Below are 16,475 nucleotides of genomic sequence, written 5' to 3'. Positions count from 1 at the left end.
TAGCTTTATGTTTGATTTAGACCATTTAAGTATTTTTCCAGGTAGAAAATATTACTCCAGAAGCCCAAGCGTAACTTGTAATTTAGGAGAGTTATAAATGGCTGTTGCAGAATCAAAATAAATATTCATACGTCATTTGTTTGACACCATACAGGTACAGCTTTTCTGCACCATTTCACTGTGTGTGGTTACCTCCCAATTAGAAATTGAGTTGTGCTTTAAGCAGTAGTAAGACAAAAGCTAGATTACAGTAAATAGTATTATCCCTTTCAGTATTAAACCTCATTTTCATGACTTTAAAAAGTTAAAATGGGGATCATTAGGATAATTAGTAGTAAAGTAATATTTTTAAATAAAAATAATAGATTTTATATGTATGTGATGCATAATAGATTTTATATATATGTGATGCATAACTCTGAAGTGGTTTTTCATATACTCTGCAGAACTGACGTTACTAGACCAAAATACATAAAGGTGATATTTCTCCAATTTGAAACAATTGTAGTAATTTTTGTACAAGAGAGAACAATCCCAAGGAGATTTCAGCCGTGGAGTTTTAAGACCAACACATATTTCACTTATTCAGACACTTACGGTATTATTTGGAATTACATACTCATTTGAATTACACAAAGTGAATATTGAATTTTGTTTGAATTATGCAAAAAAAAGTCTGCAACAGGGGTTGCAACTAGAAAAACTTTGTCTTACTGGGTGGCAGATTCTATAACACAATTCCAGCATTGTTTGGCTCTGCATAGATAAGCAAGTCTTTGCCGTGATGTACAGTAGTTGGCAGATAAGCTTATTATAATATTTTTTATCAATGTAGTAAGTTCTGCAAAGTGAACAAGATACAATCCTCAGAGAATGTAGGGGAAAACCTTTATGAAATTACATTTTGGACAAAACCTGATAATTGTGTTTTATGTACAGAAAGTTCCTCTGAAATGTTTGTTCTTGTAGGATTTTTTTTCTGTTGTGTGTCCAGATCATCTTTCAATCTTTTATTTGTATTTTTTAAGTGCCTGTGGATACTTTTGTGTTAATTATGGTGTCAAATGTATTCTTATCACAAATGTCTATGAATTTGTTTAGAAACAAACCAGAAGACTTCCCTTACTCCTTCAAAGGGCTTGTAGTTTCCAATTTTTTTCTCTGTTTTCATGTTACAGTTTGTTACAAAGTGATTTAGCATCACTGCCTAAGGGTTGTGTTCCATGTAAAGCACTGCTAGAACATGTTTTGATCTGACAGTAGGTTCAGTTGTAGATAACTGGGTCTCGCTAGGTGCAGTTTGCCGCTTTATTTTCAGTTACACTGGAAGTGCAGAAATCCATGTGTACTTTTAAGACATGGTGATCACGAAAGGATTGCTTTTAAGTTTCTCATCAGAAAGACCACCTGGGACTTTTGTGTGGCACACAGTAGATGAGAGCTCTCTTTTTTTTTTTTTTTTTTTTTTGCTTCGTTATTTCTTCTTTCCTTCTCCCCCCCCCTTTTTTTTTTCCTCTGTTTTCTTGAATGAAAAGCTCTATTCTTGGAATACAGCGCAGTCCACTTGGATAAATAAAGCATCCAAAAGTAATTATTTTGTAGAGCACTAAAGCAAAAAATTAAACAGGGCTAAAGATACTATAAGTATGTTGGTGCTGTCCTGTTTTTTTGGTGGTGTTTTTTTTTTTCCATCCAATTTCTGTAATCTCATTAGTCTGAAGAGTTGTTATTCCCTTGTAGGTATTATTAGTGTTTCTTATTTTAATCCTATAGAAGGTTGTTTTTTTTTCCTAGTTAGGTTTTTAGCCTCATAGCAAAAAAGGCTAAAAATGAGGCAGCTTCACGTGATTGAATTTGCGGCAACTTGCAGTAGCATCCATCCTGCTTTCTTTTAGAGCTATGATATAAATGACTACAGTTGAGGTGTTAATCCTGAACTCTTCCTGTTATTTAAGGGGGAAAATCTGGCACCCTAATAGTAATTCAACTGCTTGACTTCAGCCGTTTAGTATTAGGTGAATCACGTCTTGGGACTCCTGTGGCTTCATCTTCATTAACATTAACCTGAAGTGAAAGAACTAGCTCAAATAGAGAATATCTACACTGAAGGTATATAATGAAATGCAGTCTTATTCAAGGAACTAAACATATGACTAAGTAGCTAATTACTATTTCAGTCTGCCAGCCTTTAATGGGACAGACATATTTTAAAATTGGACCTCTTTTTCTATTTAGAGCAATCAGTTGACATATAAAAACTCTAATAGCTAGGATTCCAGTTGAGAAGGTAACTTTCCATACAGCGCATATACTTAAATTGCAGTTTGGTAATATTGTCTATATTGTCCTTCATTCAAGAAGTGTTAGATGTAAGGCACAGTGAACCCCTTAGATTACCAGTCATTTCACTTCAGGGCCTAAAGCGGATACAAGAAAGATTCACTGTATTTTCATTTTTCATCCTCTTGAACATTAGTGAATTTAGGATTCCTGTTTGCCTTTGATTTTTAAATATTTTCAACTCTACAACTAGGAAGTTATTTTCTATATCATGTGAAGAGTTGTTTGGGTATCATATTTGAGTCAATACATGTATGGCAGTTTTTACAAAATTTCAGGGGAAAAAAAAAGAAGATGGAATGATGTTTAGAATATGTTAGTCTTCTCATGGTAGAGGTTGGTGGTTTTTTTTTAATGAGTATTTACCATGATTTAATGCAAAGGAAACAGACAGGAAATTTAAACTGAGAGTTTTCTTTCATGGATAGACACCAGTTACTTGGAAGATTGTAGATAACATAGTTAAGGCTGATTCTAATTATTAGGCAATGATTGTAATCCAAGCCGACCATAAATTCTATTATCCGATCTTGTTCATGTCTTTTGTTGTCGCTGATGAAATATTGTACTCACGGAAAGTAAAGAGGCTGTACGATGGAAAATTGAAAGTGCTTCTCAGAATGGCTTTGCATAAGGACTGCGTTTGGATGTTCACAATGACCCTACTTCTGCAGTGGCCTATTCTTTCATTTATAGGGTCTTTATTTGAGGATAGTATTAACTAGGACTTTCCTGGTTTTCTGATTTTTAAGTTTAGCAAGACCTCATGTAGAATAGTCATAAAAGTGTGTTTGGAGGGGAAGGGAACCTATTGACAGGGTTTGCAGAATTATTTCAGGTTTGCTACTATTCAGTAATAGAAGTTGCCATGGACATTGCAAGCTATGCTTCAGTCAGTGCTGTTTGTTACCAAACAGATTTCTGTTTGCTGGTGTTTGCTTTCTTTTCTGTTTGCTCTCTCTTTTCTCTCTAATACAAATTGTCTTCTCCTTTATTAACAGACTGATAATGATTTAGTTCTTTCTACCTTGTCTTGTAGTATGTGTCTAGATAGATTTTTGCTAAATGTGCTTGAAGCCATTGCATTTGCGATGATTTTAGTCAGACTTCTGCTTTTATAATATGTATGTATGAACACCCTGTTATTTATGTTTTAGTACAGAAGTACATATTTATGGAGTGTCTCAGAAAAGTTTCTTTTATGTCGTAACTCCAGAGATAAATCTACTATCCAGGTGAAAAATGTAGAGGTGCGCGCACAGTCCTGTAACGCCCCCTCTACTCTCTTGCTAAAGCCATGCTCCATAACTGAAGGGAATAAAACGTTTATGCAACACGTAGTTGTAGAATATGGTCAGTCAGCAACCTAATATATATTTGAAATGCAACTTAGTGCTCTTGCAACTTGTCATACTTTTTTTTTTTCCTTTCCAAGAAATGACACTTTTCCTTGTCCTATTTGGTGATCAGTGGTTTTGGTTTTTTCCTCCATGCTTTTTTTCTTTCTCTCGCGTTTCTGTTGAGAGAGACTATTATGCTTTGTTCTCTAGTTTAGCTTTCAGGGTGTTTGTTTCTTGTAAAATTATAGGTTTTAAAGGGATTTAGAAAACAACTTAGTTTGTATTTATGATACAGACATCGCTTTCCAAAATTGTCTGGGATCATCCACGTTTTCCAGAAAAACGTTGTTGCTGCAGAAGATGAAATTTCCAGTTAAGTTTGGATGAAAATCTTTATATTCCATAAGGAATATAAAACTAAAAATGTCAGTTCTTCATTGGGCAGAAAGCCATTTGAATTTTAACTGGGGAAAAGCTGAGAGACTGGTTAGTCGTCGACTGCCAACAGCCTTGCTGACATTTCTCTGTTTGAAGAACTGGCTGTATTTCAATTAGAGGCAGCCTCTTAATACAGCCCAAGAAGTTTGTAATGATCGGGTTTAGGTTCTTTTCATTAAAAAGCACATTTATGTTGTGAATTTCAGTGCCTAGTACCACGTTCTTTAAAGGAAAGTATTTTTAGTAAAACTTACATTAACCACCAGCTCTTATAGTTAGAGAAATAAGTGAGCTTAAAGCGGTTTCAGTAGAACAAAGATGATGTGTGAGAAAGTTTTGGCGATTTCCATAGAGACAAAAACTAAATCCATTGTGAAAAAAGATTTTTCAAATAACTCAGTTGGATACAATAGCTTGCCAGATTTCAGAGCTGTCTCTAGCCTTCAAGGGGTAGTCTCTAGACCTCATGTTTTAAAGCATGCTGAGAGGAAGAGTGACATCTCCTTTATACCGAACAGTGGGTTCAGCAAGCTCACAAGCAGAGAAATTTTACAGTTTCAAAGAAGAGGGAAATACACAGCAATTAAGAAGGATTTTTCTTTAATCTGAAGAATGGAGGTGTTCTTGATATTTGATATTGCTACTGGAAAGCATGTGCAAGTTTTTATCCATTCACGTTGCATTTGTGAATCCTAATCTTCTGAGACTAGCAAGATAGAGCAAACTATGCTATTATTGTAAGTTAATGTGTTGGAAATCTCTGTTAAAATGTACTATTTAAATATTTCAGGTGGAAATCGACACAGCACTGAGTGATCTGGAAGCAGCTGACTTTGCAGAGCTGGTAAATATTTTATTTTTGTTGTTTGCATTGCACGGTATCTCTTTGCCCCGATGTCATATTCAGTAGTTTAAAAAACCACTAATTCCAAACTCATCCACTTTTTTTAATCAAGTGGGAGTCAAAGCAAAGTTATACCATATTATCCTTGTTTTAAGATAGCTCAATTTTACCCATTCTGTTTATCCTGAATTTGTCCTGAATATCCATGGTTAACATAATAACTGCATTATCATCCTATAGGAGTAGTCACTGAAACCCCATCATTTACTAAAATTTAAGTCCATGGGATGTCTACAAGGACAGTATAATTTTAATATCACTGATTGTTGTTACGTTTCATTTTTCATATAGATAACTGTCTCCTTTCCAAGCAATTGTGAATAAACCTGAAAACTTCTATGGAGCACTAAGAACTTAATTTTCCAGTTCACAGAAAGCAATTACATGTTATGCACATTTTTAAGACCGTTAAAGAAGATAATAGTCATTTACTTAAGTATAACTTGCTGTGCATACTCTGTGCGGTGCTGTATAGGACAGTAAACTGTAAACATATTGAAATTTCAGTTTTACTTTCTAATCTTAGCTTTCTTCAACTCATGTTCCAGAACAGTTATTTTAAAATTATTTTTGTTATAGGTATAGTATAATTGAGCATAAAGATAACTTCTTTGATCACATAGCTAGCATAATAATTTGGGACATACATATTCTTAATTACAAAAGATGATTCTTAAAACCCAAAATACAAGGTAGGCAGACACATAGTCTATCTTGCAAAAGAATAAAAAAAAAAAAAATCACTGTACTAGAACAACCTGGATGATTATTTACAGAAAACAATGTTTATAATTGTAGTTTATTGTGCAGAAATTTATTTCATCCACTTAAATTAAAAGACACTATATCCACCTAAAGATAGTGTTACGAATCTGAGAGCACTGGGTACCTAGATTAAAAGATTAAAGAATGGGTACATTTTCAGTAAAATGTCAAATACTGGGGGAAAAAAAAAATGCTTTGACTTGGAAGTTTTACTCTAGGATGGCCTCTGCTGTCGATAGTTGTGCTTCAGCTACTTTGCTGTTAAGAACTCTGAGAATTAGCATATCCTAACAAAAATAGTTTATGGATAGATAAGAACTAAATAGGAAATCTGTTATTTTTAGCTGAAAATTGTTAAGAGAAAAATGTAGTGACACGAAAATCAAGAAAAACTTGGTATTTCACTTAAGTGTTCAGTATTAGCTGCCTTACTGATAATAGTGGTCAACAATGAAAGCATTAAATAAGATATTGAATACAATTGACTGGAATTAGTTGACTTGCATTTGGTAAATAAAATAAAAATTCTGAATTAAAAATGATACCATGCTTTTTTTTCCACAGTCTGAAGATTATTATGACATGAGAAGATTATATACGATTATGGGCTCTTGTCTCTTCTACAAGGTAGTATTAGTGATTAGGGCCTAAAGATTAAGAAAATTCATCTGCAAATCTAACTCAGTCATCGAGTAACTCTTTCCAGAACCTCACAAATATGAAAAAATGTATTTTTGCTTTAAAGGCGTATTTCTAGTAACAGACCTAAAACTCAAACACCATAATAGAAAAAATTCATCATATAGATCAGTAAAAACAAAATACTTGTTTGAAACTGTCTTACGGGAATTTTGCAGCATATGATCCAAGGATTGGAGATAGTTATAAGAAAGTAATAAGAGTAAATTCATGTGAGGCTGTATGATATTCTAGTAGGACTTTTTTTTTTGTTCATTGTCATTTTTTAACAAAGAGAACAGGTGATCTGTCTTTAATCTGTCTTTAAGACTGTCAAAGTTGGATTGACAGCTTTTTTCACTTTGGCCTCATTTGTAAATTTACTTATCTTTATTAACTGTAGACAGTTTATTGAGCAGTATAAAGAGGAAGATAACAGTCTTAGCTTTAAGGAAACTTACATTTTAAGGATTTTATCATGCAGTTGTTCTTTATGCTGGTAGTGTTATGAGACTAAACTGTTAGCACAAATGGAACTGGACAGTATCTACCATGACAGCACTTTAACTGTAATGCCCTTAGTGCTAGAAACACTGTTGTACTATGTATCTTCTTCTATGCATCTATGTACTATGTATGGAAATTTTATTATTTCCAGAAATCCTGATTTTTCACTGGAGAGAATATTAACTGAGAATTAAAGCACCTTAACTCTGTAGGTGTTTTGCAAGCTGTTAAAGCCATGCATTTCCCAGCTCAGCTTTGAGAACTTGCATATACGCCGATGTTTTGTTTGTTTATATTTCAGTATTTTGATTCTTCAGATGTGATGCAAAAGCTCAGTGTTATCTGTTGTACAACTGTATGCCAAAAAGACGGTCTCTGGCCAGAAAGCTTAACAATCTCAATGCATGTGGAGCACGGATATCTCTATATGAATAGTACTCTTAAGTGATAAGTGGTGGTGTTGTATTTCTTACTGAATATACTTCCTTTTCTGTGTTTAATTAAGGGTTACTTGATTGGTAATCACTTGCCAAAGGAAGATCTTATTGATATAGGTTTATATTGTCGGCACTATTGTCTGTTACCCTTGGCAGCAGAACAGAAGATTGGTCAGTTAGTGATATGGAGGGAAGTATTTCCACATCATCACATCCAGCCATGTGAAGTTTCAAGTTTTACAGGATACAGGGAACCTGAAGCAAGATACTTCTTACTCATAGTTGGCTTGGTAAGTTAACATTTGCAGTATGCTTATTCTCCAGTGCTCTGTTTTGCTGTTTTGTGTTGTCTGTTGTTCAGTAAGATCAACACTTTCCATGCTTTTTATTTAGTAATATTACAAAATATTCATATTATAGGGATAGAATGTCTCAGAGAGTTGTATTTTTTATACATTTGTAAAGCTTGCAAGTTTAAGTATAAATTCTCATTATTTTTATGCCTTTTCACTTTGGTTGAAAATGTTTTTACTTTCACGATTTTCTATTTTCAGACAACTCATTTCAGAAATGTGGGCATTTCTAAATATGGACTTTTTTTAAAGCAAACAACTAATGAATATGTAAATAATAGCTTGATTAACTTAAATAACATGATAACAGATCTCCCTGGACATGATTTGATTAGAAAAAAATAAGTAATTCCTCTGGAGATGAGGAAGGAGTGTTGAATATAGTGCTGTATTTTGCTTAAGTATCAGATGAGATATAAATATAATACAGCACTTACTGTATATTAAACCAAAGGCTAATGTTGCTACCTCCATGTTTACAGAGACACTTTATGCTGTGTGTCCTGCTCGAGGCAGGAGGCTGTGCATCCAAAGCTATTGGGAATCCAGGACCAGACTGTATATATGTAGATCAGGTCAAAGCCACTGTACTTCAACTGGAAGGAATAGATGCCAGCATAGAGGAACGGCTAGATTCTCCTTCCATTCCACCTTTAGCTTGTGCTGACTGGTTCCTTCCCGCAACACGGGACAAACTGGAGAGCTTGACCACTTCACCCATCCTAAGCAAGCTACAAAATACTTCCAAATCAGTAACCACTCCAGCAAGCAAAAGAACGCTGTTTGGTGACTCTTCCGTAACGATGCGTAAGCCAAGCCCTACGAGAAACAGCGGAGGACCTGACCGCGGTAACGAAGGTCCCATGGAACATGAAAGCAATAATCCACAATCTGTAGTGGATCAGGTCTGAGAACAAAGACAAAGAGAATTGATAAGGTTCTGGTGGGCTTGGGGGAGGTGGCAGTTCTTTTAAAAACTCACTTAAGTAATTTTTTTTTTTTAAAAAAAAGCATACTATAAAAGAATAAATCTAAGATCCCCTGAATTCAGTGGAAAATACTTCTGTTGCCATGGGAAGCTTTGGGTCAGCCTCAGAGCCATGTTATTTCTTTATTTTATCATTGCTTGCAAATATTTGGGGTTTTCCTATGATTAAAGTGGGCACAGCTGCATTGGTATCAGCAGAAATAATTGAAGAATATTCCCAAAGTAATAATGGTGTGAACATAAGTTATCAGAACAAATTGCTGTACAGTTGTACAACTGCTTCTAACCCATTTTAGTCTTAAATAGGCTATAAAATACATTTATGTAAGTTGATGCAACTGTTTGGGCCTTTTAAATTATGTTCTTCTAAGTAGGTGATTCCTTGGTTTGATTCTGTTCTTTCGTTAGCTCTGTTCATCTATCTGCTTGTTTTTCAGGCCACTAGAAAAAAACATACCCTACCAAATCCATTTCATGTAGGAAACCCCAAAAAGAACCTTTCAGAGAAAGAGACAGAACTTCTTAACACTATCAAGTAAGAAATGATTTTTTTTTATTCAGCATTTCATTTCTAAGGCCATACTTGGATTGAATACGCACAGATCACTGAAGTTCCTGTATAATTTTATTCTAACCAACACTTTGCTATGCAAGGGTTCTCAAAAGTGAAGCTCTTAAATGGAGAGCTTAATTAGAAAAGACGGCTGTTTCCTAAGAATGTGTCAGTAGAATGTATGCAGGTGTCCCACATATATGTGACCTTGGAAGTTCAAATAAAAGAGGGTTTTGACCACACATACACCTGTGCCTCCCTGGTATCGAGGTAGCTATACAAAGGACAAGAAAGCCGTGATCTTCCTAGTTCCCACTTGTTGCTTGTGACAGCACAGTCTGCTCTGGTGTTTTGTTTGAGCTCTAAAGAAAGCTTTTTTTTTTTTTCTCCCACCCCTACCCCCCGGCTTTTATTTCTCCTTTCCTTTTTCTTTTTGTGGTGAGAATTTTTGAGAACACAAGTGCAATACCTAACTAGTTCCATAGTTTTTTGGGTTGCTTTTTTTTATTGAGATTGCTTTGGTGTAGAAATAGAAACCTTTAGAATGTCTGTATCCACTTCTGTATTCTATTGTAGTTACCAGAAAAACAATCCTGTCTTAAGAAAAAAAAGTACATGTTGTTTAACTGAAAGTTGTGTTGAAGTTATATGAATATTAAATGAATTCTCCTATTTTTTAAGGTTGACATCTGGTCCAGAGAATACCCTCTTCCACTATCTATCTTTGGAAACGATGCAAGGAATCTTTATTACTCCAACTCACAAAGAAGTAGCACAGCTCGGTGGCTCCATCCACCCTCAGTTAATTGAGAATTTCTATCGTTGCTGTCTTTCAATTCGTTCCGTTTTTCAACAGTCCATGAGGAAAGAAGTATGGAAGCTTTGTCTTCTCTTTTTCTATTTACATTCTCAACTCGGTATTTCAAGACTGTTTTCACTTCATTATTTAAATAGCTCACTAGCAGGTGTATTTGCACGTGTGTTGTTTTTAAAGCTCCTGATATTTTTACTGTTATGAGCAGGTTCTTTTTCTGACCATCCAACCAAGCATGCATGCAATTATGGCTCGTTCTCCCACCAAAAACGCCCTGAAAATAAATACTTCATGTTTCCAGTATAGTATTTTCTTACTCTGTTTCGTATTAGGACTCTTGTTTGTAACTTAGCAAAAAGTTTCATGCCCTGGGTTCAAGAACTGTAAGTAGCAAAAGAGGGGGGGTTAGTTCTTACAGTCTTTGCTCTCTGTGCTACCCAAGGTTGCTTATGCATTTGCTATCCTCTAATGTCTGTAATCATTTGTTCACAGGGGTATCTGTCTAGTATAAGACTGGCTATAATGGTCAATTCCTTTTAATTATGCTGCCAGCTCTCTTGGATTTTAGATTAGGTGGGATGCCAGAATAGGTAAGGCTTCTTCCCTTTACAAAGATAGCGGTTCAAGCCTTGCTCTAGACTTGGGCTGAAGCCTGATCCCAGCTCCCAGAGCTTTATGTGGGTACGTGGTATTTACATTAGACTTAAACATGGACAGATCCGATGTCAGCAACTGTACCACCTTGTGTTCGATTAAAAATTTCTGTTTACTCTAAATGATCCATCTGGAGTAAGATGGTAGTAGTAATGCAGACATCTAAGCAATAGGTATAAAAAAAAATTTATGAGATACTCCCTTCAGATCAGACATTTTGTGTTCAATGCACACTTCATTTTGCTAAAAGTCTGGTTTGTTAATTGCACAGTTGATTTTTATTGACACGAACCAAATTAGGATAACATTTAATCTCTGCTAATTTTGTGACCTGATTAGTCCTTTTGGAAAAGAGAAATAATTAACTATAAACCTAAGTGGAATACTGTCTATTGATTGCATTTTTCAGATCCTAAAGTGACAATCCAAGTGAATTAAATGAGAAATGGGAAGTAACAATACAAATTGAATGAACGCAGTTTGCAAATAGTAGTGTAATTTTTCTTAATGTTTTCTTGAAGTTACCAAAGAAGTCACTTCTGGTTAGACCACTGTGCCTTGTAAATCATCTAGGAATTTTTAAGTGCTAGAAAAATAGGTTAATTTGGATTGTTCTGTCAACTTCATATGACACTGAGGTTTGGCTGAGTAGGACTTTGGCAATGAGTCACGTATTTTGGGCACTTCTGTTGGGAGATGTAGAAACCCAAAAGCAAGCAGAGAGAATACACAAACACTTCTTATCATCAAATTGCCTTTGGTTACAACTGTTAAATAGATAGTTTATAGTTCAAACAACAACAAAAAAAATGAATAAAGAAACGATTCAACCATTAGGTTGTAGCTCATAAAAAGTGAAAAACTCACGCTTCAAAGTCAAAACTTCTGTTTTGGCCGCAGCTACCTCAGCACATGATTTTCTGGCTTCTTCAGACGTGACTACACTAGGCAGCAGCTGGGTTCATTCTGCTCTGAAAATCAGAAATAATTGATGAACATGTACTACAGAACAAAGTTTCTCTTTTAGAGAATTTTGGGGTAGTTTTCACATGTTAGCGCCAACAATTAATGCTGAAATTGGCAGCTTGTTTATGGCATGAGGAAAATGTAAAAGAATGGATAGAAGTTTTCCTTGTTCATAGTGCATCACAAAAAACTCAAATATAGAAATGTACTATTATACTGCTTATTCCTTGACATCAGCTAAATATTGTAATAGTTTAGGATTCAGAGAATTGCACTAATAATGCAAAATTACTGTAAACTGATCAATCATTAATTTTGCCTCACTTTTTGAGAACCGAAAATTCACAATCTAACTTCTAAATGTGTACAGAAATTTTGAATAAATTTTAAATTGAGAAAAAAAAAAATCTGTAGTTTTAAACCCTAAAAATATACATCACTGTATGTATTAAGCAGCCCTGGCCTCATTTTCTTCATCATCACCTTAGTATTTTCTTACTTTTATATATAATCAGAAGAAAAAATGTTTTAATGCATGTGGAGGCACAGACGCTCATAGTTCTATCAAACATCCCCTCTTAGTGCATAATTTTTCTTGAGTATTTTCAGTATGAATAGTGTGGTGTAAGACGTGCTAAAATATAAACAAATGTGGGCTTGGAAATTGCATCGTAACGACCCTATTTTTTCTGCTGGGGAAGATTATTAGGCTGAGTACTAACATATTACTTAAGTCTTTTTCAGTAGCAGTATTAGCAAGAACAGGGTCTGAAACAATTTTGTGTACTAAGGAAAGATATAGGAAGGGTGAAGTCATCTATTGTGACATTCTTCCACTCTATTTCCTAGTATTAATTCAGAATATGCTTTATTAATTTAACCCAAAGCAAGTTTAGGGAAACTTAAAAGACATTTTCTCAGGCAAATATTAGCCTTTATTTTCTCTAATGCTAAGGTGCATTTCACTTTTTCTTACATCTTTTTTCTTTTAGACCCTCAGCCCCCACATGTTCAATATTGTATGCAGATTGAAAGATGTGGTTTATGCTTCTGCATATGGCAGACAGAAGTTCTGTAAGGTGGTTTTTTTTCTTTTTTCAAGAAAACCTTTTCTTTCACCTCCTCAGATCTTGTCGTTGAAACAGAAGTTTCATTGGCAGATCCAGAGATGCCCTGGCTTAACAACTCTCTTAAAACAGATTTGTTTCAAAGGGGTTTCCATAATCTCATCTCACTTCTCACAGTTAAAAAAAAAAATAAAATTTAAAGCTTGGAGATTTTTTACTATTACCTAGACATTTACAAAAGAGTACAAAACTTCCTTTAACTTCAATGGGAGAAGAGTTAACCTAGTGACAAGCCCTTTCAAAATTCATCCTGTCACTAACTCTGTATCGATTCTGGTCTTTTTCCCCTCGTGTTTCTGCTGAAAGAGACCATGGCTTTATTGGACTCACAGGGCTGTTGAGGACGACGACAGAGCAAAGAGGGAAAAGCAGAATTTGTTCATACAATTTGATCCTCACCAAAGAGGTATCAGGAGTTCAGTTAGAAACACCTGGAACTTTTACAAGGTTTATTCAAAAGCTCTGTACAAAACATAGCCCTAAAAACTCAACCAAACACAAAAATGTCGTTATTTTCTATACATCTAATGCACTCGTACTGAGAAGGAGCAAGAAAACGCTCTGAGCAAAGTGCTTCAACTGTTTATTTACAAAAAGAAATTCCTGCCTGGCCAAGTTTATTCAATAGGCTTTTACTATCACAGTTCTTAATTAGGGAGGCACGCAGAGAAAGAAAGATGAGAGCTTTAGCTGTGGTAACACACTTGATAAAAGAAGCTGTATTATCTCAGATGTCTTATTAGAGAAATAGTGTTCAGCTAGAAGGAAAAAAAAAAAAGTCAAAAAAGGGAGCATATGTCTACCTCTAAGTTGTACAACAATGGAAAAGCCTGTTGAATGCCAAAGTAACAAAACTGTGGAGAAAAGAATCATGTAAGCAAGTTAGGTATATCTTCTAAGTCTGGCTTTTTGACAGCAAAATCATTCATCAGATTCCTGAAGAAATCACATGCATGTATTTGGCAGTGTTTATGTAAAAATATTTCCTTCTATACTAACGTTTCACCAATTGTTTTACAGAAAAAGAAAAAAGCAGGTAGTGGGATTTCAGAATTTAGTAACGCAGCTGAGGACCCAGATCTGGTAACAGAACATGGAGTTTTGTTTGAGTGCTCTCCTGATAACTGGACTGATCAGAAGAAACCGCCACCAACAATGAATTACTGGGTTGTGGGGTGAGTTTAAAGACAAATGAATGTATTTCTCCCAATATTTTCCACTTTGAATATGCCGCTGTATGTTTTAAGAATAAATTTAACCGTAGAACATCACAGAAATACTTCAGCTGACTGACTGAGGTAGCTTTGATTTGGGGTTCGGGAAGTTGTGTTGGTGTGATGTTCCACCTGCTGTAAAACACAGGTGTGTTAACTCAGGTGAACACCATGCCAGCATGTCAACACCACGGAGCTGACACCTTTTGCAGTGCCGCACTGTGCTACACAGACATGCTAAAGTGCTGTAATCATACTCATAATACCCTACACTTTCTTTGTGCTCCTCACGCTCCTTCTGACCTCTCCTTCCCACCTGTCTTGCCTGCGTGCATAATGCTGGTGCAGTGATACAAGGAAGTAAGGAGAACAATTGTAGTTGGTTGGCTTGGGTTGGTTGTTTTGTGGGGTTTTTTTTCATTAGGAAGATCAAATCAACCTACCAGTCTATTTGAGATATTTTGGAGAGGGAGTTTCCTTAGTTTGCTCTCAAAGTTCAGCCATTACCATTGCAAATGGATTGTAATTTATCTTATTATTTAAACTTAATTTTACTGATTTTTCCTAATGATGCCTATAGCTGTTGCTACATAGCTAAGCCTTATTTGCATGACAGAACAGCATACTGCTGTAGGCATTAAATGTTAAGAATAATACATTTTTTGAAGTAATTAAAATGAGGTGTAATGAGAAAGTAGTATGTATCATTTCTTCACAATTCAGAATGCATCAGATCTTGTAATTGTTTAAGTCCAGGCCAGTAAACCCTATTCTTTAGCCACTACTGCTCATATGTTATTCTTTCCTCCATCCACTATATTTTGTGCTGTGTACATTTTAGCTGCAGTAAGCAGACAGTCATATTAGGAGCCATGAGTCAACAGGATGTCTCCTTTCCTACATTCATCTTCTGTATTTGGTGTTCTTACTAGATAAGTAGAAAGAAAAATGCAAACACCCAGTTAAATGGAAGCTGTGCTTTCACCATATGAAAACCAAATTCAATATAGGCAGGGGGTGAAAGGAAGATAAATGATTATATTCAATTAATTCATTAAGTTACAATTATTGACTAGTTCAACTATGGTGCAGATAGGAAAGCCAGAAAACAGCAAAATATATTTCTGAATGTGGCGTAAGAACTTTTTTCTGATACACTGAGAGGAAACGCTATCCACAGATAATTCTATTGGCCAGGAATAATAATGTAGAAATTCTCTAACAGAGCTTTTGTTAAACCTGTTTGCTTTCAACTCAGATCTTTAAAGAGAAAAAAGAAAAATATTTTTTTCCCACCATGAAAGTATATAACTGCAGTTCGTGTTGGAAAATTTAAAATCTTTAGGTTAAACATTTTAAAATGTTTATGCTGCCATTGATATCTTTTCAAAAACATTTTTCAGTCTCTGCGTTATCAAACAACATGTTAAATCATGGGCAGTCTATTAGTATTTGCAGAGTTATATGCTGTGCTATAATTCTGCACACAGTTATGCCAGGTTTTAACAGTGTTCCTATTTTAGCTGTTTGCCTAAAAGAGCCTATTAGATTGACGTGTGGGAATGTACCTATCCAGATGTATTAAATTTAAAAATCAGTAAATATGTGAATATTGAGGCTTGCTCACAAATACCTTGATTGCAGCTTCTAGCCTGGAAACTTGGATCACTGCAAAACACACCAGTACCATACAAATAGAGCCTGAAAACCTGAAGAATTTTTTCTGTACGCAGTCTTGAGAAATAACTTGATTTAAAAATCTAATGTATTGAAAGAAGTAAGATAATGCAGTAGAGCCACAGAAATTTGCTAGCTGTCTTACACAGCGGTTGGTTTTAGCATCTTACTGAAATCTCAGAATACAACGAGAATATATCACACAGTTGAGGAGAAAAAGCTAACACCTATGATAATTTTTTTTTTTTTTTTCCAGGAGACTTATTCTACATCCAACACCTCAGGAGTGTTATGTCTGTTTTCATGACTCAGTCACAGAAGCTGCTGTTGAACTGGCCTTTAAACTGTCCTTCGGCTTAGCTACATAGATGAGATTCCTGAATGTTCAGCCATCCTGCGGGGTGTTGTCATCTCTTTAAAGTACTTCAACATAACGAGAAGTTAGCTCAGTTGTGGTGCTCACCCATGGCCCATCTTTGAAATACTTTTAAAAAAAGCAAATCTACCTTGTCGTAATGACACAGGTAAAACTTCAGTGATGATTCTAACGATCTCATCAAATGAAGACTTAAGAACTTTGTTTCTCCAAAATCTTTTTTGTTTTATGTACTGTCAAATTACTTATCCAGGTCATAACTTTATTATATGAAAACATCACATAATTTGTACATTCACTGCTGTTCAGTGTATATTATGCGATGTAAAATGATCAGCTGATAT

General features: G+C 35.0%; 1 protein-coding gene across 1 annotated transcript in view; it reads left to right on the top strand.

Moving 5' to 3' along the window:
* The window catches only part of INTU (inturned planar cell polarity protein), a 42,943-nt gene extending 26,820 nt beyond the window's left edge, over positions 1–16,123 (top strand). Inside the window, exons 8-15 of the mRNA XM_009891429.1 lie at positions 4,909–4,962; positions 6,352–6,414; positions 7,478–7,699; positions 8,245–8,667; positions 9,188–9,285; positions 9,985–10,174; positions 13,885–14,039; positions 16,012–16,123. Coding sequence (XP_009889731.1) covers positions 4,909–4,962; positions 6,352–6,414; positions 7,478–7,699; positions 8,245–8,667; positions 9,188–9,285; positions 9,985–10,174; positions 13,885–14,039; positions 16,012–16,123 — 1,317 coding nt within the window. The remainder of the gene's footprint in view (positions 1–4,908; positions 4,963–6,351; positions 6,415–7,477; positions 7,700–8,244; positions 8,668–9,187; positions 9,286–9,984; positions 10,175–13,884; positions 14,040–16,011) is intronic.
* Positions 16,124–16,475: the final 352 nt, after the last annotated feature.

The sequence above is a fragment of the Charadrius vociferus genome, unplaced genomic scaffold (genome assembly GCF_000708025.1).
Source record: "Charadrius vociferus isolate BGI_N301 unplaced genomic scaffold, ASM70802v2 scaffold159, whole genome shotgun sequence".
In the NCBI taxonomy this organism is placed as follows: domain Eukaryota; kingdom Metazoa; phylum Chordata; class Aves; order Charadriiformes; family Charadriidae; genus Charadrius; species Charadrius vociferus.
Note: the sequence above shows the minus strand (reverse complement) of the source record. Positions and strands in the feature narration are given on the sequence as shown.